This window comes from Onthophagus taurus, chromosome 8 (assembly GCF_036711975.1).
Source record: "Onthophagus taurus isolate NC chromosome 8, IU_Otau_3.0, whole genome shotgun sequence".
Lineage (NCBI taxonomy): Eukaryota > Metazoa > Arthropoda > Insecta > Coleoptera > Scarabaeidae > Onthophagus > Onthophagus taurus.
In genome coordinates, this window is record NC_091973.1 from 797,658 (window position 1) to 820,438 (window position 22,781).

Here is a 22,781-nt window from a genome sequence, read left to right on the forward strand (position 1 = left end):
GACCTTTGACTCCTTTTCTTAATTCAGTAGCCCATAGTTAGTTCAGCAGTAACGACAAGATATTTACGCCATGTTTTTTATAATACGCACGTTATTATTATTTAGTTTTATATTACAAGTTGTACCCAGTAAGTAATTTATGTTATAAATTGTTTTTATTAAATAATTTATTTTTAACAGACGACTTAAACATAACACAATTAGGACAAATAAAAATTTCTCAATATGTCCGCAACATTGTTGAACACTACAAACAAAAAGATCCAGTTGGACTGCCAATTCAAGAAATTCCTGATCCATTGACTGTTGATGAAATGGTAACATCTTTACCATCAGTTGAAAAGCTTCTTTTAAAACAAATTAAAATTCATGGTTTATCAAAATTTAAAGTCGATAAGGTTATTATAGATGTGTCGAAAATGCGAGCTAATTTAGCTATAAGTGTTGATTTAGTGAATATGTACGGGAGTTACTCCATGACAAGTTTATTTAGCAGTAGTAATGGACCGTTTACAATCCAAGCAACGGGGGTTAAAGCAACCGCTGGTGCGCGATTAGAAGTAAATGAGGAAGGAGTATTGGAGGCACAAGAAATTACCATGGATTTTGGATTTAAAGGAGTCGACATAAAATTTCACAACACCGGAATTTTCTTTGGGTTCGTTCAACAAGTTGTAAACAGCATGCCGCATGCTATTTTTGAATCAGCAAAACCTCACATTTCTTCTCAATTTCAAACGGTTGTTAGAGCGGAAGTGAATAAACAAACTAAAAATATGCCGATTAAATTTCCAAATTCAATATCTCCTATTGATCAAGTTATTGCTGAAATACGGCGCGCGTTGAGAGATCGCGGGTGTGATCCTTTTAAAGTTAATAATTATAATCAAACAATTGGTTTGATGGCCGTTCAAATGATGGAAACGTGGATAACAGGAATCACGTCCATTCACAGAGTTGGAAACATCAATGTTCAAATGCAAAATAATACCATTTATGTTAATTTTCAAATAGGAACCCAAAAAGTTCAAGGTTCTAGTCACTGGGAGGTGGGATTTATTGGTGGAATTCTTGGAAGAACAGGAACAATTGTGTTCACCATAGATTATATTAAAGTAATAAATTTCCCTTTCCAAAAAATTAAATTAATTTAAAAATTTCTTTTAGATTGAATTAGGGATGAAACAATCAATGGACACAAGAAACAAACCGGAATTAAAAGATTTAGAAATTGAGCTTGGAAATATTCAGGTACGATTCGATGGAGCGGGAACGTTTGATTACCTCATTGAATTCGGAGTAAACATTTTACCAAATATATTACGATATCAAATCATGGACGCTTTAGAAGGCCCAATTAAAACCAGGGTGCAAGAACAACTCAATATGATCGATGTCGAAAAAGTTTTAATCGAGAATGCTGAAAAATTCGATAATGGAGATTTTAACGAGCTCATTACGGAAGCTGGGTCAAGCAATGTTTGTCCATTATCGAAAATAGGCTTATAATTTAAAGTTGTTTAATTAGTTTAATAAACTATATCGAATTATATAATAGTAACTTATATTTATAATAGTAATTTAAAAGCCCTTATCTCAAGAAGTAATTAAGATGTTATAATGAAATAACAAGCATTTTAAAGCAAAATTAAGCTAATTTTAATACTCCAAAAATAATCTTTTAATTCCTGTTAATTTGGTTACAATGATTTTTAGTACTCGTCTTCTATAATTAATAAGTAGTATGTGTATATGCAAGAGTAAAGAACTTGAATTGGGAAAAAAACAGGTAATAAAAAAAATAATACAGATTTATATCATATCCTACAATAATTTTATATAAAAGTAAATTGTTCAGAATGTACAATTTTCTCAATGGTACAAAATATAACGAATTAAACATATAAATAACAGTAGTAGGTATGATAAAAATTAATTAACAGTACGTTTTTTGTCGACCATTTCTATGCTTGATTTTTTTTTAATATTTATAAAATATCGGATTTAAATTATGGTCATATCAGGAACTTAGGCTTATGTTGTAGAGATTGCGGGCGACGGAACCCAAAACGTATAGAGGATGACCATAGGTCTGAGGGGGAGGGGTGTGCAGCGCGCTTAGGGCACGCAATCAATTAATAAATTTTACATAAGGCAATGGCTAAAACTCGCACGTCGTTCGGTACTTGGGCAAGATGAACTATTTTTTTAATTCCGTTTTAAAAAAATAAAATGGAATACAATTCGAATGAATGGTAAGTAGAGTATACGATCGGTTCTGCATTATTTCATATCGATACACTTTTTTAGTTTATTTTTTTTATTCTTTTATCACTATCTTTGGTAGAACTACTATTTCGAGAATTTCCCATTGTTTTTTTATTCTTTTTCTTATGCTCTGGTACCATTCGATGGGTTCGTTCCAACATATCCGTTTGCAGTACCTGTACTGGTGTCCTTTTGCACTTTTGGATAACTAGAGAATTCGATATGCGGGCTGCCAACCAAGTCATCTTCAACTTCCGAATCATCAACGCAACTATTTAATGGATAAATTTCCTCTAGTTCTTTGGTCAGTCTTAACGGCATCATAACGTCGTCTTGAATGATCAGTTGATTGTTTCTGGTTGATCGAGCTTCCATACCAGCTGCGCTATGATAAAACGACACCCTACTAAATTGTGGACTCGAATCTTCCAATAACATCGAGACTAAATCGAGGAAACTTGGTCTTTCCGCATATTTGTACTTCCAACATTGTCGCATCAAATGATAGAGTTTATCCGGACAATTTTCAGGTCTTTCCATAATACCGCTGTCAATAACATACCTTAGGACTTGATCATTTGATAATCCTTGGTAAGGTTGTGATGCCAAAGTAGCCATCTCCCACAATACCACACCATAACTCCAAATATCACTACTACTTGAAAAAACTCCATCTTTAAGACTTTCTGGTGCCATCCATCTAACTGGTAACAATCCCTTTGTTCCTTTTCGATAATAATCCGTTTCATAAATATCCCGAGTCATACCAAAATCACCAATTTTAACTGTTAAATCTTCCGCCACCATACAATTTCTCGCCGCCAAATCACGATGAACAAATTTTTTCGCCGATAAATAAGCCATACCATCAGCAATTTCTATGGCCATTTGTAATATCCTTCTTAAGGAGGGCGGTTGCCCAATAATACCATGAGTATAACCATCCGTATCTGGTCTATGCAACCTTAAATACGATTTTAAATCGCCATTTGCCATTAGTTCCATTACAACTAATGTTGGTTGACCTTGAGATACAACTCCTAGCAATTTTATTACGTGCGCTGTATCAAACGCTTTCATTACTGATGCTTCTTTTAAGAAATTTAATCTTTCTCTATAATAATTTTTTTTTATTTTAATTTATTAAATATGATTATTTTTTGTACTTACGCGTTTGTTGCGTGTTCGTTAACGGTTTTAATAGCGCAACGAATTGTTGCTTTTCCTTTAATATCACGTACAATTCCTTCATAAACCATGCCAAAACTTCCTTGACCCAACTCTTTGTGTAACTCAATTTTTTTTCGTGGAATTTCCCAATCGTCCGGTACATACATGTATTCTGGATTTATTGACGGATTCATCCTAGGGCTTTCATCTCGTTGACGTTTTTTAATTAGTAGGTATATGATAATACCCATAACCTAAATTATTAATTTTATATATAAATTTATATATGCATATTAGCGTTAATAGTTCCCAAATACATTAATACTATTAACGTTCAATAAAGGATTTGATGTGAATAAAATATTTCTTACGATAAAACAAAATGCAGTAACTCCACCGAATATATTCCAAGAACCGGATGGTTCGTGGATATAAGCGGAAACGGGTAATGAATAAGAACCAGCAGTATCAGCATCAGACATTGCTTGGACTCGTATTGTATAATTCCCAGGAGTTAGTGGTTCAAGAGTATACTTATAGCTGCTATTTTTAAAATCTTGGCTATCAATGCAGCGTTCAGGAAGCGCAGTTCCGGATTTCCAGATATCTACAAAATAATGTCGGATACGACCATTTGGATTTACCGGCGGTTTCCATGATATTGTTATGGAATTTTCCGTAACTGAAACTACTGTTATGTTTGAGGCAATATTATCGGCATCGGCTAAAAAAAGAATAAAATATATAATAAATATATAAATAGAGTGGTCCAAAAATAATTACGTTTGCTGTCCGTTCGAATTTCTTTTACAGTACTATCACTGCAATTTGGTTGAAAATCGCCTTTATCTGGTTCCGTTTTCCTACACGCTTGTACTGATATCTCATAGTTCGTATGATGTTGTAAATTTGTTACATAAAACTTAGTATCAGTAACAATATATGTGGCAACGTAAGTTTTATTACCTACTAAATACAAAAAAAAACATAATAATGTTTGCGTTAATATTAATGTCTAAACTAAATTACAGTTTATGTTAAAAACACCTATTTTCTTAATGAGATAAATTTGAAATAATTGATTTGATTCACAAAACTAAAAAGTCAACTTCACGATTTCAACTTCACCAAACCTAGATAGATGTTAATATATCTTACTTTAAAATCACTTGTTGGATTCAAGAACTTTAAAAAGCGATTTATTTCTTCTCCAAGTCGCTAAGCTAATGTCATCTAATGTCAAAACGATTCAAGAGCAATAAAATTGATGTAGGGAAATTGCAGTTAATTGGTTGCAATTGTTAAACTGGTTTCACAGCAGTATCAATTATAAATATGTTAATGTGTTTTTGAGCATCTTACGGGATAGAATTGTAAAGCACGTATTAATCGGTAAATTTGGTGGAAAAAATGAAAACTGGTGAGATTGAGTTTTCAGAGTGACTTTTTTTGATATTTAGAATAACTTAGAATAGCTGTTATTAAAATAAGTGGTACAAGATAAAACAGATCTAACTCATAAGCTGCGCTGTGATGTAGTTGAGCAAAACATAAATTTGTTGATAGTTGATGCTCGCGTGCCTGACAATAAACGGCAAATTAGCCACCATGAAAAGACATTGCAAAACCACTTGTGGAATTTTTGCTACTGCATTCATAATTGAAAGTATTACACAGTGAAATATTCATACATATGCATGAACAGTGCATTTATCCTTAGTGTTTTTAGAATATTACAGTTCCTCCTATACTTGCTATTTTTAGTGTTGACAATTGTGTCATCAATAAATAATATAACATAGTTAAGGCAATTATGCAGCATTAAGCGCAATCTGGAGGTAATTTATGTCAGTTAAAAAAGATTGGATATTAAAATATTAACAAGTCTTAAGTAATATTGTGTTGAATAAAACTTGTAACAACCATCAACAAGTTGTGAAACCGCGATTTCACAATTTCGCACTTTTCTCGATATTTATGCATCTGAGAGCAAAAGTGAGAAAGAGCAAAATTGTTAAGGATAAAATTTGCTACAATTTTCTTCTAAAATTTTTTTTCTAATATGTTAGGAATCCCGTGCGCTACCATCGAAATCGGTGTTATTAATATAAACTGTAATTTACCAATCCAACCCAACCCAAGTTGATATTTCTCTTATTGATATTCTCAATTATCATAGATACATCAATATGCATTAACACAAAAGTAAAGTCGTTTAGAAGTCTACATATACAAGTTAGTGCTTTCAACTTGAGATGTGAGATTAATACTGTTTCAACAAACCACGCTTAATTATTTATTTTAACTTACCATGTGAATCAGAAACGTTAGTACTATGCGATGGAAACATTTGTCTTTTTCTTCTGCTTAGAGTAACTGAAGGCGTTGGCGGAGTAACTCTTTTTATATAAACCCGATTTTGTAACTCATTTTCAAAATTAATTTGAGATTCCGTTTCCGCCTCCTTATTAACGAGTAGATTCGATTCCCGAAGCATATCACTAGTACACTCACACGTATCATTTTTTGAAGGAGGCGGATCCGTTGGTTTTGCAGGGTCCACCGTTTTAGGTGTTGACTGAGAAAACTTTAAAGAGCACGAATTACCGTATTCTCGTATTTCTTGGGTTTCTTTCAAAGTTACGATCACTCTATAATGAGTTAAATTTCCATTTGGATTTTTTGGCGGCAACCAAGTGGCTTCGATAGTACTACTACTATTGGCCCGTAAATTTAAGAAGGTCGGTGATGAGGGTTCTGAAATAAAAAATTATTATTTATTTAGTATTAATTTTTTTTTTATTTCTTACGGCCCGGGTTCGTCCTAAAATACCAAATGTCACTCCGCGCTCCACTTTGTTCTTGTGCTATTGTGTAAGTTTTTACGTATAACGCATACTGCGTGTATGGTTTTAAATCTTTTAACGTTGCCTCGATTTTTGATACATTATGGTGGTCGTAAGGAATTGGAACATCTTGTATTGCCCATCTAAAACAAAATTGATTATGTCTGGAAGGTTTTTTATTTTTTTTAATAATTACCCATCTCCACCGCAAGCGTCGCGACTATCATATATAGAAAAATTTTGTGCGGGTGCTTCAATATGATAGATTTGATAAGACAGTAATTTTCTTGAGTCTGTAATATTAAATGGTACCCAAAAGAGTTGAACTGACGTACTAGATTTTGACCGAATGTTTATAATTAATTTTTTTATTGTACAAGCAGTTTTGTCGCCATTGGAATTTTCTGCCACATCCCAGTCGTCGAATTTAGTAATGTTAACTTTCTCACCAAGTTCTTTAATATTTTTATAACACAATTTTGGATTAAAGTGAAAGAACAATTTTCCTTGTTCAATCGTCAACGTTCGATTAGTCCAATCCCAGAGTTCCTGTAAATTCTGATTGTCCAAGACAACAAACGAATACTTTCCATTTTCAAAGGTCTTTCCGCGAATCACTTTAAGACTTTTGAGGAAATTTAGTGATATTAATGGATACGATCGGACTACTTTTAAATAACCGCCAATTTCTTCAATCATATTTAAATTTGCGTTTAATGCAGGTACGATATTTTCTATAAGATAAAAAGTGTTAAAAAATAACTTCAAGTTTGCTTAACTTGCTTAACTTACTTCCACTAACTTCAATTTCTAGAGATCCAGTAATATGAGTGCATTCTTTTAGTGATTCTGCTGTTTCAATGTTATTAACACTGATGCCTGGACAAACTTTCCGGCATCTAGCGTCGCAAGAAACACACGCTTTCTTGTCCGTATCGTCGGTGTATTTAGGTGGACATTTATAGACACATGTGGTGTTATTAAAGGTTTTAAATTCGTATTCTTGTTTGCTGGTGGTGTATTCTATGTGTTTTGGCGAGTTAATACATTCTTCTCTAGTTACGCATCTCCTATCTAAATACTGTTTAAAAAAATGTTAATATTAAAATAAGTGGGATATGAAATTTTATGATTTTAAATTGGCGTACTTTAAACAAACCCGGTGGGCAATCGTCTAGACACACTGTTTTATTAGATTCCGTGTAAAAGGTAATGTTCCTACAGACGGAGCATTGTTGGGGGTCATTGTTCGAGCACCCGCCGATACACGTACTATTACAACATTCCCCCAAGTCGTTGCACGACGTACAATTACTCTTACATCTTTTCTGGCAGTGTTTGCTATTCCAACAATACTCGCACAACGGTTTTCCGTTTTCCTCCCTCGGACACATAGGACACTCATTTTCTTTTTTACTACTCCTGATAAACTGTTCGGCATCTTTATTCTTCTTGTGCATAATCCTATTCCAGTCGATCGTGTTGGCGAAGCACAAATGAGGATTTTTATCAATACGAATACCACCGTTCATAATGTCCGTTAACGAATAGAGTCCGATCTCTTGCAGACTAGGCATTTCGAAAATGATCAGCGCGTAGCCCAACAGCAACGGCTGTTGACCTCTTATTACGGCCAAGTTCGGGAAGAGTTTGCCCAAACTAGTCAGTCCATTCACCCTGTACAAGAGTAGGTGACCCGTTATTTCCCGTAATTCGGGAAAACTGATGTTTTCGAACGTAGACTTGTTTTCATGGTCAAAAAGAAGGATTTGGATGTAACCCTCCACGACTCTGCAGCCTCGTAAGTTCTCGAACATCTCCCCTGAGTTTCGGATATCCACACTCTTGCATACTATAAACAAAAAAGAAAAAATTAATTTAGATTAAACAATATTTGCTCAACAACCTTCCGTTAAACGCGCAGGTAACTAAAAGATTCCGGGCTTACTTACTTTATAACACATTTGTTAACAAATAATGATGCTATATTGAGGTATGGCGTATTTCTCGAGACATGTTTACTCCAACTTTTCCCAGAAGGACAAATTTTCAAGTTTATTTGCGAACACAGTTGTTATGAAAACAGTTGAATTTCCACTCAGCGATTTACCACGTGCTAAACACTGCCTAAGTTACCATTAATGTTATAAAAACTGGCTCTAATAATAATTACGATTAAAAAAAATAATGAAAAATGTTACGATGAAATCTTCCAAACATAAAATTTGTAATTGAAAAAACTGAGGAAAAGTTATAAGAAAACGAAATTAAAAAGTTTCTTTTAAGATTAAGAAAAACGGTTTCACTACCAGATAAAAGTGAAATTGTAAAGAAAACTAACACACAGTTCGGGAAATACGCCAATAATAAACATTTACAAGCGCGTGTTTGATTTATTAGGTTGTTAAAAAGTGTACGGTCAGCTTTTTGGTCGAACACGGGTGGTTTGAAAATTCGGTTATTCTTCAAAAAGATGCTTTTCGATAAACACCGGGCTGGTGTTACTAAAACAAACACGGTTTGTTGAAGTTTTTGCTGTTGCAACGATCAGCTGTTATACAGGCGTTCGAAATTCCGTTACATCATCGCCATTAGGTCGAGCTTTTCATTGCTGTTTCTCATTCAAATTTACGGTCACTGACTAACATCAAAACAAACCGAAATTGGGGCAAATAAAAAAGGTGTGCTGTTTCACATAAAGCAAGATCTGTTTATATTTTAAATAGTAAAAATAAATTATGATATAAAACTTACTTTTCTTTATTAAAATATTTACGTTTATATTTGTTGTTATTCGTTTTGTTTATGCTTGAATGATTGTAGAAAGAAAGAAAAATATAAGGATGCTTATATTTCCTTCTGTAACCCGTTACTACAAATCCTCCATTGTTCTAGATTTAAAAAACATTTTGCGTCAGCAGAAAATATTAGATTACTGGTCGGTGGAAAGTAAATTGATAAGTCGTTAAAAAAAAGAATCAAGCTCCCAAACAATAACAACCCTTTTGTAAACTGAAACATTTTTATTCTCAACGCAAAAAATATGTTAAATATTCATAAAAGCATTTCAAGAATATCAGTATAACAGATAAGATTATATGTCGATGACATTTCGAAACATCAAGTACGCAGACAATGTGGACGGAAGTGACAGCTGAATTCCCGTTCAAATATAGTTCAGCAAAAGAGATTTTATCGGTAATCCTACTTAATTCATTATTCAAGTGGATAATCATAAAAAAAGAATTAAATTGATTTGAACAAGAATTAAAAGAGATTATTAGAATTAAAATGGATTTATTGAGAGAAGATGGAATATTTACAATAAAAATATAAATATTTATTGTTAGTTTTAAAGAAGTATTCGTTTCAGCAATGGATAAGTTGAAAGCTCTAAACGTCAAAATTGTTTGCTTAGCTATAAGACTAAATAAAGAGTGCATAATTAACAGATATCAAGGTTATATATACAAAGATCGCAGATAGATTAAATTATACAAAGCATCATAAAGACGATGAAATAAAGAAAATAAAGAAAATAAACAAAATAAACAAAAAAATTCGGTGTATAGCAGGCACATTTTTTTTTTTCGAAACGACATATTTTTATGTAATATAATACAAATAACAGAAATAATTAATATAAATACCATGTAAAAATACATATATTAGATATCAAAATATTTAAAAAATGTGTGTAGTTGCATCGAGTTGGAAAGTTGTGTCAATAATTTAGTGAACGTAAACCAAAAGTTTTAACATTCTTTTGGCTATGGGTTCGAAAGCATCTGGTTTAAGAGGGGCTATCGCCGACGCATACACAATACATCCAAAGATAAGTGGAAGCGGAGGCATAAATAACATCTTTATTGTCCATAACTTTCGAAATTTATCAAGTAGCGCAATAACTGTTTGCAACATAGTAAAATCCCCATGATTTGGCTTTAATTTTATCGACGCCATAACTGCAAAGCGGCGAGTCGGAGCTCCGAGTGGTAACAGGGACAAATGTGTGACCATTGTCAACCTATTTCTAGAAGTGAACTTGGCAAGTTGTAACATTGTCGGTGCGAGAGGTGCGAGACTTGAAACCGAACGCTCTCACACTCGACGAGACGGAAAAACTTGGTAGTCAGAATCGTCGTCGGTGTAGGAGCGAATGAGGGTTGTTACACCTGTCGGTCTTACGACTGTAAAACAGGACACGGGCAAACGCGAGGCCGCGTGCTCTATTTTTGACAAATCGCGATCGATTAAAGGAAAAAAACAACTACGGCAAGGCCGTCGCACCAAGGAATATTATTCGAACTCAAGCATGGGTGTATTAAATCGGCATTCGCTGCTCCTGTTTCTTTCGCTGTCTTCATTTTTATCTCCTTTTATCTTAATCCCCTCTCTCTCTCTCTCTTAATCTTTTTCCACGACATTGGCATACTTTAGTAATACGGAAATACTTTTTGTATACAACAAATAAATGTAATAATATATTATTAAAATTATAATTATATATAAAATTTAGGAAAATTGTGCAGAGTGTGCCAAAGATGAGCTGAGACAATTGAAATTATTGTGAAATGTATGCCAATCACAGGTAACGAGAATTTCTTAGTACAAATTGCATGACACACTCGCTATTCATGTTTGGCACCATCATATTTTACAATATTAATGAAGATATAAATATGGAAACATAGAACATTGTTCTAGAAAAAGACTCGGGATGCAATCATTCATAGCAACGAAGTGATGACTAACAGTCTGCCCACGTATTTTATTAATACGATATTCGTATAGTACAGCATTAAAGTTGTGGTTTCCCCAATAATGCAGTGAGTATAGCGAGTTAGGGAGAATTTTGCCTTTGCAATTGCATCCAATTAGCGAAGCAGAAATTGGGTGATCAGAAATTATTCAACTCCGAGAATAATTTGAAACATAGAAGTTCGAGTTACAACAGCTTTTTATTAATCCAACGCCAAAATGAATATATGACGTATCCTCCGCAAAATCCCTTAGTTACAGTATTATTTTGAACATTTCGCCTACTTAGACGAATACGTTTTGATGTATTTTGGCATTGACAATATATTAACAATGTATGAAATGTGAAAGTATATATAAAAAATAGTAAGAATATGTATTTTTTGGACTAATATATAAAAAGGGGATGTGATGTTGATCACAGACAGTAACTGCAATTACACCTTGAAACCGTATCGCTCATTAAAATTAATAATATCGTTGGCATGCATTCATTATTTCACCGTTGTTACGAGGGGAAATGGATGTAAGTGGCAGATAAGGCCCAAGCTTAATTACTTTCGAAAAAAAAAAACACCTCAATTAACCGCTCTTCTTTATCCCCCTTCTTAATTGTGGCCGAACATTTCGGTTTAGGTCAACACAACGACGTCAACCTTTCCATAACGCTTCCTCTGCCCATAAAAACGCAACGGTTTTCGTTTCGGGCCGTTTGACGTTTCGAACGACGTAATAGGAACCAAAAACGGCATTGGCATTCTACGTCAACGTGTAACATCTAAATATACCTAATAACAATTTACTTGGGTTAAATTTTTTTAGACATTTGTGTGGAGGAATTGTTCAATTTTTGAATGACATCACACTCATTGGTCTCGGGTGACAATTGCGGCGATGATTCACGGAATACCATTCAAACCTCGATTTCCGTTAGAGTAAACAAGCGGACGAGCTGTGACGGAGAGTGGACTCTCGCAACGGACTCGCAGCGGCGTCGACGACAACCACAACGACGCTGAGGGCCGAGAAACATTTGCTATTTATACACGGTACTCATTGAGATGAACGAGCCGAAATAGAAATGGGTCTCTCTTTTCTATTTAGCGTCTACCGTCGTGTCAATACATCTATTGTTCCAAGCTATTTTTAAGCCAAACAAACAATTCGCCCGCAGACAATTAAAAAATACCTCTCCATCGATAACGAATTAAAATAGCAAATCCTAAAAATCACATCGTTTCATTTAAAATTGAATTTTTATGATTCTATCAAAACATGAATAATAAGCACTTTCAAACCAGTGACGTTGCACTGAAAAGTTGAGTGAATGAAACTTTGAATTAAAACATGAAAATACATTTCTAAGCCAAAATGCTTTTGTACTATCATATTGTATTTCTTGTTTTGTTATCTTTTTACTATTTTTAAATGCAATATAAATAAACGATTTCGTCGGTTATTTTCTTTTGCCATAATCGATAAAGTATTACTTTTTCTAGATTGGAGTTTGATTTAGAAACTTTTCTTAGTTGGACGTGAAAAACACTTTCAAACTACTTTTTTACGTTAAATGTTACGTGAAGATGACAAAAAACGCATTAAATATTAAAAAAATCGTTTTGGTGTAATTATTATTTGTTTCCATTATTCGTATTAAAATAAAATAAAGAATTGCACTTTTTTTTTTAATGGATAATTGTTATATTTTTGTTCTACCGGTTTCGACTCAACATAGAGTCATCTTCAGGAACACGTCAAAATTTGAACTAAAGCCCTGGTATTATTATTAAGCATTTGTTCGTGATTAAAAAAAAAAACATTAAGGAAATCAAAAATTTAATAAATGCGCAATTATGGGCGGATGCGATGAGTAAATGCTTAATAATAATACCAGGGCTTTAGTTCAAATTTTGACGTGTTCCTGAAGATGACTCTATGTTGAGTCGAAACCGGTAGAACAAAAATATAACAATTATCCATTAAAAAAAAAAGTGCAATTCTTTATTTTATTTAAAAAAAATCGTGCCTGTAAAGAACATTTGCACATCTTAGTTGGACTTAGAAACTTTATAAATACCATTAAGAAGTATTCAACGAATTATGTTCTCACTGATTGAAAAACTACGACATACAATGTTATTTTTACTGTTTTTCCATCACAAATTTATTACTCATTTCATGATAGAAACATGTGGTTCTATACTTTCCGATTCCTTATAAATCCAACTCATTCTTAGCCTTGAAACCTCGTTTAAACTTCTTTCACATAATTTCTGAATTAGTTAACACCTTTCTTATGCATTTCTTTATTTATAATCGATAAAATGAAACCTCTACGAACCTAAGATATTATTTTGTCTAATTTACGGAAAATTGAAAATAACATACCTGCTTCCTTAATGACACTGTATTGAAAAATAGTATAAAAATAGTATAGAAAATTGTTTACTAATTCTAGAGGCGACCTCACAAACTAGCGCACATAAAATGTCAAATAAACAACACGTAGTTTTCTCGGCGCGTCAGATCGGATTAGAGTATAAAAGACGGTCGCCGTGGTTGGCAAACAGGTTTATCAAGCTCTTTATGAAGCCCCATACTAATTGCGAGGTTCACTACTTCTATAAAAAGATAACAACTAGAACAAACGGACGTGTGGGCGAGACGTTTCATGCTCAATGATTCAAATGACCATCCATTTTCAATAACAAAATTTTCAAAATCCCTACAAAATTGAACAAAACACAAATAATCTATTCTCCACATTGTTATAAATTGTTAATTAAATTTTTTAATTTGCTCATATTGTCAAATCAACCGATAAGACTGTATCGGCTTCCTATACATCATCCTCTACATTGTATACGCGTTAATTTATCAGAACGTTTCCTATTTTCAAATAAAAATAAAAAATAGAGAGTTCCTTTTAATTCCAATTGATTATTAATAAGCCAAATTTACTAGTTTCAACATTTCATCACTACCGACTACGTTAATAAATTTTTTTTAATTACTTTTTTATTTATTTTTATGTTAGGAAATCTTAAATAAATTAAATTAAATCTGTATATAGAAAAGTCAAAGATAGTAACCTGATTTTGTGGGAACCAAAGAGGAACTAGATGTTGAAAAGTTGGAAATAGACGCCCCCAACTTTAATTACACTATTACCAATCAACAAATTAATTAACATAAAATGAACAAACAACCTGATGGGCTTATGCAAAAATTTAATAGACAACAATAACCACCAACTAATTTCTCTTCTCAATGGACTTCTAAAGTTGTAGGTTAAGTAATTAACTCATCTAAGTAAAACTCATCATATCTCGTGTAATCTTCAAAAGACTCCTAAAGACGCTTTGGGGGTTGAATCAAAAAAACACCAACAACAGAACTAAGACACCTCACTCATCAGTATCAAGTACGAATCTAAATGTAAAAATAATATCAGCAATTAAAAAAAAAATTCATTCATAGAACAACCTATCCTTCATATTGTTGTGCATATTTCAGATATGAAGTCATCTTCAAAGGCAGTTGTTCATATTGTTAACAAATGGTCTGAGAATTTTGAAATTACGCATTTTATGTTATGTCTTTTTGATAAAGATGAGTAAGAAATGGTGGTGAAGCTCGATCGGTTTCATCTCGGCATTTTCTATAGTGAGCAACATTTATAGATTGAAATATAGTATTTTTTTTTAATAATCTTGCAAACCTTCATTGAATGAAGAATACTTGAATTTGAAACAATGTGAAACAAGACCAATTATAATTAATTTAGTAACAATAAAAAAAGTTTACTTACTGCCTGATGTTTTATTGTATGGAGTAAATCCGTTGTATTCGGTAATATAACCAGCGTGGGTAACCGGCAAGTTGCAGTAAAATCCAAAAACCACCCACGTAACCAGCAACCAAGTACAGAGCCGGCCCGTGTCAGCAACTCCGCAATACGACTTCGATGCCATGGGGTGTCTTATCCGGCAAAGCAGAGGCCCCGCTTTGCGCTCAGAGCGTGCATCTTATCCTCCCCACGGGGCCGTCCTTTACTAAGGCTTTCCTGCGCAACCTCTTCGCGTATCCCTGCTGTTCCCGCATTATCTGTAAGAAACATTAGAAGTGGGGTTTTTTAGTATTTGTTTTTACGACAACGTTATGACGATAATCGAAAGACGAAACAAAATGTGAGGATTGGTTTACGTACGCCGATAAAAACTACAAATCGTTACACGACGAATATATATATATATATGATAACAGTTAATTATTGTTCACTAAAGTATTGCGAGGATTTTAATGTTAAATGTTATTAACGAAATTGTATTTAATGGTTTAATGTCAGGTTTAAAGTCATAAAATTTAATGTTTCAATAAAGCTTCTTTTTTTATCTTTCTACTTTCATTTTAAATTTCTTTATATTTCTCTGTAATTTTCTAAACAATTTACTGAAATGCTTCTCAAATAGTTTATATTCTAGGAAAACCTTTGAAAAAGTTTTTGAAAGTTTTTTATTGTCATTGTATTTGTCATGGACTTTCAACAATAAAAATTACCTGCTTTCTAAACAAATAATTTACTTCTTTAAATTCCTTTACAATGTTCAATTAGAATCATAAAAATTAAAACCTTCAAAATTTCTTAGAATATTAACATCCAAATTTATCGAGAAGCAAACTGTTTCATTATTATTGTAGGATTAATAAATGAAATAGGAGAAAATAAAACAAGATAAATGAGTTTTCCGGAGTAACACCTTCGCATATTACGTCGACTGAGACAACGCGTTACTTTCATAATAAAAATATGCATCGACAGGCGAAGGTCGAGCAAAATGATTTTAAAAGAATCAAAGGAGACAATCACAATATAAATAATTTCTTACACGTTTATAGATAATCGTCTAAATATATTTTTTTGTGATATATATTATATTTAGTACTTTCTGTTAATCCGTTCACATGCGAAAAAAACGGTTACAACATTAACGGTGATAAACACTTGTTTTCGAGAGACTACACTAAAAGTAAACAACCGAAACCGATGAGAGGCGAGTGTCTCGGCAAACTGGACGAACGCCGACAGCGTCCTCAATTTAACGACGCCCTTAATGTCGAACGAAAAACAATTTAATTAATTTCATTTTTACGCAAAGGTCAATAGAAGCCAATAGAAGCCACTCTAAATGTAAATTGGCCAGTGTGAGAGAGCACGGAATTGGCTCGTTGAATTAAAAAAAAAGTTGATTTTTTATTTTTTTTGCGTTTATTTGCTTAAAATTCACCTGAAATTATTTTGGGCTAACAACTGATAATAACCTACGACAATCCGGCGGAGTACGTCGCTTCAATAAATTTGAGCTGTTCAAAAATCAAGGTCAGAGCGGTTCGACCAAGAAGTGAGCGGCGTACGCTTAAAAAGTCACACGTTTCACTATTTAAAACGCACCCGGATACAACGTTAAAAAAAAATAAATGAAAAGAAAAGAGAGTTCGCTCCCGATCGGTTTTTACTACATGAGAATTAGCGAAACCCCAATAATCGTTGCACAACAAAAATTCCGAGACCGTGACTACTAGCGGTTTCAAACGGTTTCGACCGACCCGTAATGGGCGCAATTGTTATTTAGAGTTTGCGCTATCGTAAGATTGTAATTTAAACAACTTTCTCTCGCTGAGGCAAGTAAAAAAAAAACTGCGCAGTATGCATAGCCAAAAGTTGGGACCCGACCGTTTGCTTAACATTTAGCGTTGGCATTATCTTTCCAGCCAGCCATTTATCCATACACTCCTTTCGGTAACATTTTTATGATAATTTATTGCCGCTTAGGTAAATAACGTTTAACGGTACAATAAGAATATTGTGGATTTAAATATACAATTTGACCTTTAGATCAAATTCTGTCCAAACAGCAGAGACGTAATAAGCTGATTATATTATATTACATTAATTAACTACGATTTCTTTTGCGCATACGCACTAATGTTTCTTTTTCAGAAGAAGGTTATGCGCAGACTCACATTGAGATGACTACTAAGCGAGAGAAATTCTTTTCATTTTCATATCATATTACAACACTAGAATGCGTGAGGGTGTTCAGGGCATGTGGGAAAAGTTGGTTACAATACGATTTTTCGTTTAATTGAACACCAAAATGGACAAATCTCCATTTTCAGATTTCCAATTCCCACTGAATAGTACAGCATCAATGCAATAATGACATGGTTCTGTGATACAATTCTGTGATCGATTTAATCTCCAGAGAACATGTGGCCGAAAATAGATATGTTGACGCCTCTCCAGTTTTGGCATCCAAGAAAGGCTTCAATAAATCCACAAGACAATCTAAATAAAGTGAGGCACTGCTTAAAAGCATGGCGCATCATTGCCAATGAAACAAAGTTCACCCACAACATAACATTTATGCTGTGGGTATTAACATTCGACAACTTCCGTAAGGAGAGGATGCCAAATATCTCGGCATACATTTGGAATAACGCCTAACATAGAGGAAACATTTATTTGCAGCATACAAACTTAATTAATTAATTAACTTTATAACATATTTATTGTCATCTATCCAAATGGTACTTGACATCAAGTCGCCTTGAAAGTCAACTTCGATAAGTTTTAACAATAAAGGTAAAGAATTTATTTCGTTCCAGACTACCTAAGCAATAATGGTAAATAAACCGACTCAGGCTTTAGCCATAAATCATTTTCAAGGTAATTCAACAAAATCATTAATAAAATTCGTGTCACAACAAAATCAGGAATTTAATTAATTTGTCCACTGTATACTTTTTGATTATTTTGATCTTTTTGATGAATAAAAATGACTTCAACAAGAATCTTGGAAGCATAAAAACAAAATGAGTCATTATCGAAGAAGTTAAAAAACAAATTTTTGTTTATTTATATTAATGTTTTGATAAAGATAGTACTTGTATAAACCAAATAAAAACGATAAGTAGGACGATAATAAACTAGGGAACATATCAGATTTACGACTCGAAAGGAATCCCGTTTAGTTATATTATATAATTGCCGGTTCGGGTAATCCAATGAACTCAAATACCTTGTAGTACATTAAGATAAGCAAACTAAATAACAAATAAATATGTCAAAAATATACTTTTTTACTAAATAACTACTCTCGTATCTTTAAATATACAAGGCAATTATAAAAACGGTGATAATACAAAAACGTTTTTGTTTTACAAAAAAGATCACCCCGTATTTAAAAAAAATCCACGTGTATGTTAACGAAGTTCATTGACACCGAGAAAAGAGCAGATGGTAAAGTCTGCTTCTAAAGTCCATTTTTGAGAATCCACCTCACTCTGGGGTCTACCTGGCATCGTGTGCTAGCGACGCGTCGATTTGATATTACGGGCTCTCAAAAAAATAATCCGAACGAATTTCGTCAAAAATGAACCGGCCGCAAAAGTTGGAAGAGCAGTGAAGTGCCACGGGCGCCGATAATCGCCATTAACTGTTCGTATTTTTGTGGAGCGAACGTCGGCCAACAATAATAACACCCGCGAAAATAATGCCTCTTGCAACATTGTGGAATTTCACTGGTGCTTGGCTCTCCCACTACCGACATCACACGTATTAAAATTGTTTACGCTATCGTTCCGTGCCTTCAATCAGGACCGTATTCTCTACGTCTACGCCGATGACGTTCTGTTTTTCAAGACGTCGTCGTTGTCTTTATTTTGCCAAGTCATAAAATTTTCAGGATCCATTTAAAATTTTCTTGTTACATTTTAAAAAAATAATAAATTTGATTAAATGATTTTAATCCGTTTAGCTTTTCAAACGAGGTGATAAAATCAAGTGGTAGAGTTATGGCTCTACGTTAGTATTACTGCCAATAATTTCAAAACACTTTTGATCGCTGATATTTATAACCCAATCGTAAAATAACTTTAATCGAACAATGTTATTCGTTAATTGTAAGCAATCTAGTTGTCGATGTGGAACGAATACAACCGGTGTGTTAAGTTAATTATGAATAAATTTTTCAACGCCAACCAATTTAAGAAGTAATTTAACAAAAGTTAAATCAAGATAAATAAATATTCCGCTCCCCAAAATATTGTGGTATCAAGACATCAAAAGTAAGAAATTTTCTTTTTTCATTTCAAACAAATTAAAACTATTTCTATCTATAACGAACAAAACAAATTAAACGGTAAACGTCAAATAATGACTTTTATATTTGAAAAAACGCATTTAACGACGAAAAGACGTATTTGAATACAATGTCTAGTGCATTTTAGAAAAATAGTAATTCAATGCAATATTAAATCATGAAGTCTTTAACAATAATATCATTACAATTATTAAAATATACATAATAATATAATAAAATAGAAGTTCTGACAAATACATGTAAGAAAACCCCCATCAGCCTACGCATTCTTAGAGCACCATTCGTAGCTAGCGATAAGATATTACCTAAAGAATTTTTTTTCTTTAACACTTAACTACAAGCGTGGTGTCAAATAGACGCGAGCATATTAAGCGCACGCATTGAGCGTGGCATGGAGAGAGTGGGTTGAAATATAGGGTTGCAAAGCGTACTTGATAATCTCGCGCCTATTTGACCCCACGCAACTAGTTAAGAATTCAAAAATTTATTCAATGTGTTGTATGCTGTTTTCCATTAGGTATTCGCAAACAATTTTATTTTGTTGGGATTTTTCTAATATTAATATTTTGTTTGAAAACTTATGAATACAAGTTACTAAAATACATCAATATTTGATGCTTCGCAATAGTAAGATGTTATGTACATCTAAGGCATAATGATTATAAGCAGGATATACTTGAATCCTATACAGTATCATGAAGCCAAAAATTGATTGAATGATGTGATGCAAATTTAAGTCCTAAATTAAGTTAAAATAAAAACAAATTTTGAATGAAAATATATTTTCTACTAACAACATTTCTTACATAATAATGACATGATATTTCCCTAATCAAACCACTGATTACGGCAATTGTCCCACCATAGACGAGTAAAGCAGCCAAAACATAAACTTTGTGATGAATCTCTTATTTTTGCATGTTAGATAAGGTTCTATCTCTTCGTGAGCGAACTTGTTCGATGTTTTCTTTAAATAAAACCATTTCTCATCAGCATGAATGAAGCTTGTCAAATCATAATCAAGCATTGCCAAATGCTTCCAACTTTTCCAGATTTCCGTGCCTCTCTCGATGCAAAATTCGACTAATAGCCTTCTCCGACATAGAATATCCAGCGGCTGCATTTATCATTTTATATATATTTATATTATATATTTATTATCATTTATACTTACTTCTAACAAATAATGGTACACATTTTAGCGCATTTCTTGGGTTAGATTGCAATATCTGCAACTTCTTCACATTGAAGTCACTTGATGGAACACTAATTTGTAACGTATATTTCGCGACGTTGGTAAGTTTCGCGAAATCGGGAGATCAGACACTTATTTTGGGATAGAGGGAGTATCAAATATGTGCCGAGGCAACTCTAGGCTGTGTACAACCTGAGCTAACATTGTGCCTTATAATAACACTAACAAAAAGAGCACAAAAACTATCAAGGAGACTAGATTAAGCTTTATGGGAAGAATAGGGTGTAAAAAGCTAATCCAACAATGTTAAATTAGGAATCCAAATAAGTAAGATCATGGTATAGATCATTTAACCAAAAGTGTGTGTAATTTGCTTTTGGTGTTCTGAGATATTAAAAAACTAAAAATGATGTAAAATGTATATGAAGAAATTATACACAGACCACGCCCGACCGAAAATGTTTCAGGAAAAACATCCTAAACAAGTTACATATTTGTGGTTTTATTTGGCGCTGAAACAAAATTAGACTAAATGAGAAAGAAAAAAGATGTAAATACTAAGTAAATTACACATTCCTGTCCGAAATAAACACGAAAAATGTTATATAAATTTATTATTACAAAAATTTGATAATTAAGGTTAAAAATCAATGGTAAAGGTCTCACGGTTGAAAATAATCTCGTTAAAAACAGTTTAAGTAGTAGATTGAAATTAAAGTGGAAGGAGGCGGCGATGAGTTGAGAGGATTCACCTCCCACGAGAGAATTGAATCGTAGTTTATTTAGAAATAGCCAGGCGTACACGTGTGGCAAAAACGAAGGTGAAATAAAGAGAGCAAAATAAAGGCGTACGAAAATCGAAAAACCGTAAACACATTAATAACCGGGTTGGTTGGGTTTCGTGGCGGAAGATTTGGCGCGTCGAAATTCGAAAACAACAACCGGGGGGCCCCACGATGAATGAATTGGTTTGTTTTGGTGGCGACGTTTTATGGCTATACGGTTTTACGGGTTTCGAGTTCACACTCTATAATTTGCTCTTTGAGTGTCCCCACTAAAATAAAGGTGGAAAATGAAACTAAGAGAATTATTAAGAAAAATAGAATGGGGCTGTTTGAAAGGGGGGAAATTATGGTCCACCAAAAAAGAGCTAAATGTACCGCACGTGTCGTAGCCACGCCTTGTACCGTACTACGCGGCTCCGAATGGTGGGGCACATACACAGTGTTGTGACGGAGCAAAGAATCGATATTTGAAATAATTCTTGCCGCCCGAGACCCTGACGACGACGACCAACAACAGCAAAGAGACAGCCATAAGGCTGTTTACGATTTTCTATACTTCAGGGTTTTGACTCTCTCGTTCCTTAGGCGCCACATCGTCGAAAATTCCTTTTAAAAACTTGATAAAATTGATTACGAGTTATGAATGAACCTGTGCCTATTGATGCGCACATTTTCAATCAATCAATCAAAAAAAAAAAGAAAAAAAACAAAATAAATAAAAACAAAAATACGTCACAAATCAATATATATTAATATGTATTTATAATACAAAAATACAATAAAAAAATCAAAATAAAAAGATCTTACCTACGTATCTCGAATTAGTATCCAAGATTGTTTAAACACGCTACTTGCACCTTTACACAACATAGTAGTAAATAAGGCAAATAAACCGATCCCTTTCGTTAAAAGAATAAATCACAATTAATACATCTATTCTAAGATAGAAATGTTTGTCTTTTCCCGAAACGAAAAAAAAAGGAAGAAGGCCCCGTATTAAACAAAAAGTTAAGACCTCGTTGTTGTCGTTGTCTCAAGGGGGACCGTTGAGGAGTAGAGACACACACATACACATACACGGCTGGTTGGCTGTCTTTCGCACACGGAGCGTCCGCGTCTCTTTTACGCACCTTTAACGCTTCGTCGTCGTGTTCGCAGACGCGACTTTTTCTTTCATTAAAAACGCGCTTTCCGACGACATCCGCGAACGTCGAAATATTAACTGTCAACGGGCGCGCGATATATAATGCGTATCCTCTGTATTAGCACATCAGAAAGTTTCGGACCAAACGGCGACGTTACATACGTACCCGCTCCGCAAAAAACAAACACTATAGCAACTGCGCAAACGTGTTCGAGGAGTGCGGCGTGCCAAACTTCTCCTTCGAGGCGATCACGTGATTGCCACTATATTATTCTATAGCCTACCCACTTTCGTTCCAACCCTCCATCTACTATCAAATAGATATACTAATTAAATATTAAAAAAATGTGTTTCTAGAAAAAATTTCAAATCTCATTTTTAATTAAAATTATTTATTTCACATTTTTTATTTATTTACATTTTATTTCATTTTTAACGTCTATTTAT

General features: G+C 33.5%; 2 protein-coding genes across 4 annotated transcripts; one reads left to right on the plus strand and one right to left on the minus strand.

Annotated features, from left to right (window-relative positions):
• Positions 1 to 17: 17 nt before the first annotated feature.
• Positions 18 to 1,561, plus strand: LOC111414229 (uncharacterized). Its single transcript, XM_023045510.2, has 3 exons — positions 18 to 128; positions 181 to 1,115; positions 1,168 to 1,561. Exons 1-3 carry the CDS (start codon positions 71 to 73, stop codon positions 1,507 to 1,509), a joined length of 1,335 nt encoding a protein of 444 aa, XP_022901278.2. The 5' UTR covers positions 18 to 70; the 3' UTR covers positions 1,510 to 1,561.
• Positions 1,562 to 1,811: 250 nt separating this feature from the next.
• Positions 1,812 to 22,571, minus strand: LOC111414228 (insulin-like receptor). 3 transcript variants are annotated; one of them, XM_023045509.2, is made up of 11 exons: positions 21,998 to 22,571; positions 14,857 to 15,152; positions 7,433 to 8,136; positions 7,077 to 7,365; positions 6,481 to 7,018; positions 6,249 to 6,427; positions 5,749 to 6,195; positions 4,222 to 4,404; positions 3,810 to 4,162; positions 3,439 to 3,692; positions 1,812 to 3,382 (listed from the first exon to the last, which is right to left on the minus strand). In XM_023045509.2, exons 2-11 carry the CDS (start codon positions 15,017 to 15,019, stop codon positions 2,392 to 2,394), a joined length of 4,101 nt encoding a protein of 1,366 aa, XP_022901277.1. In that variant the 5' UTR covers positions 15,020 to 15,152; positions 21,998 to 22,571; the 3' UTR covers positions 1,812 to 2,391. The 3 variants fall into 3 exon arrangements, with proteins under 3 accessions (XP_022901277.1, XP_022901274.1, XP_022901275.1); XM_023045506.2 differs by having other exon boundaries at positions 4,222 to 4,407; XM_023045507.2 differs by lacking the exon at positions 21,998 to 22,571 and adding an exon at positions 15,935 to 16,083 and having other exon boundaries at positions 4,222 to 4,407.
• Positions 22,572 to 22,781: the final 210 nt, after the last annotated feature.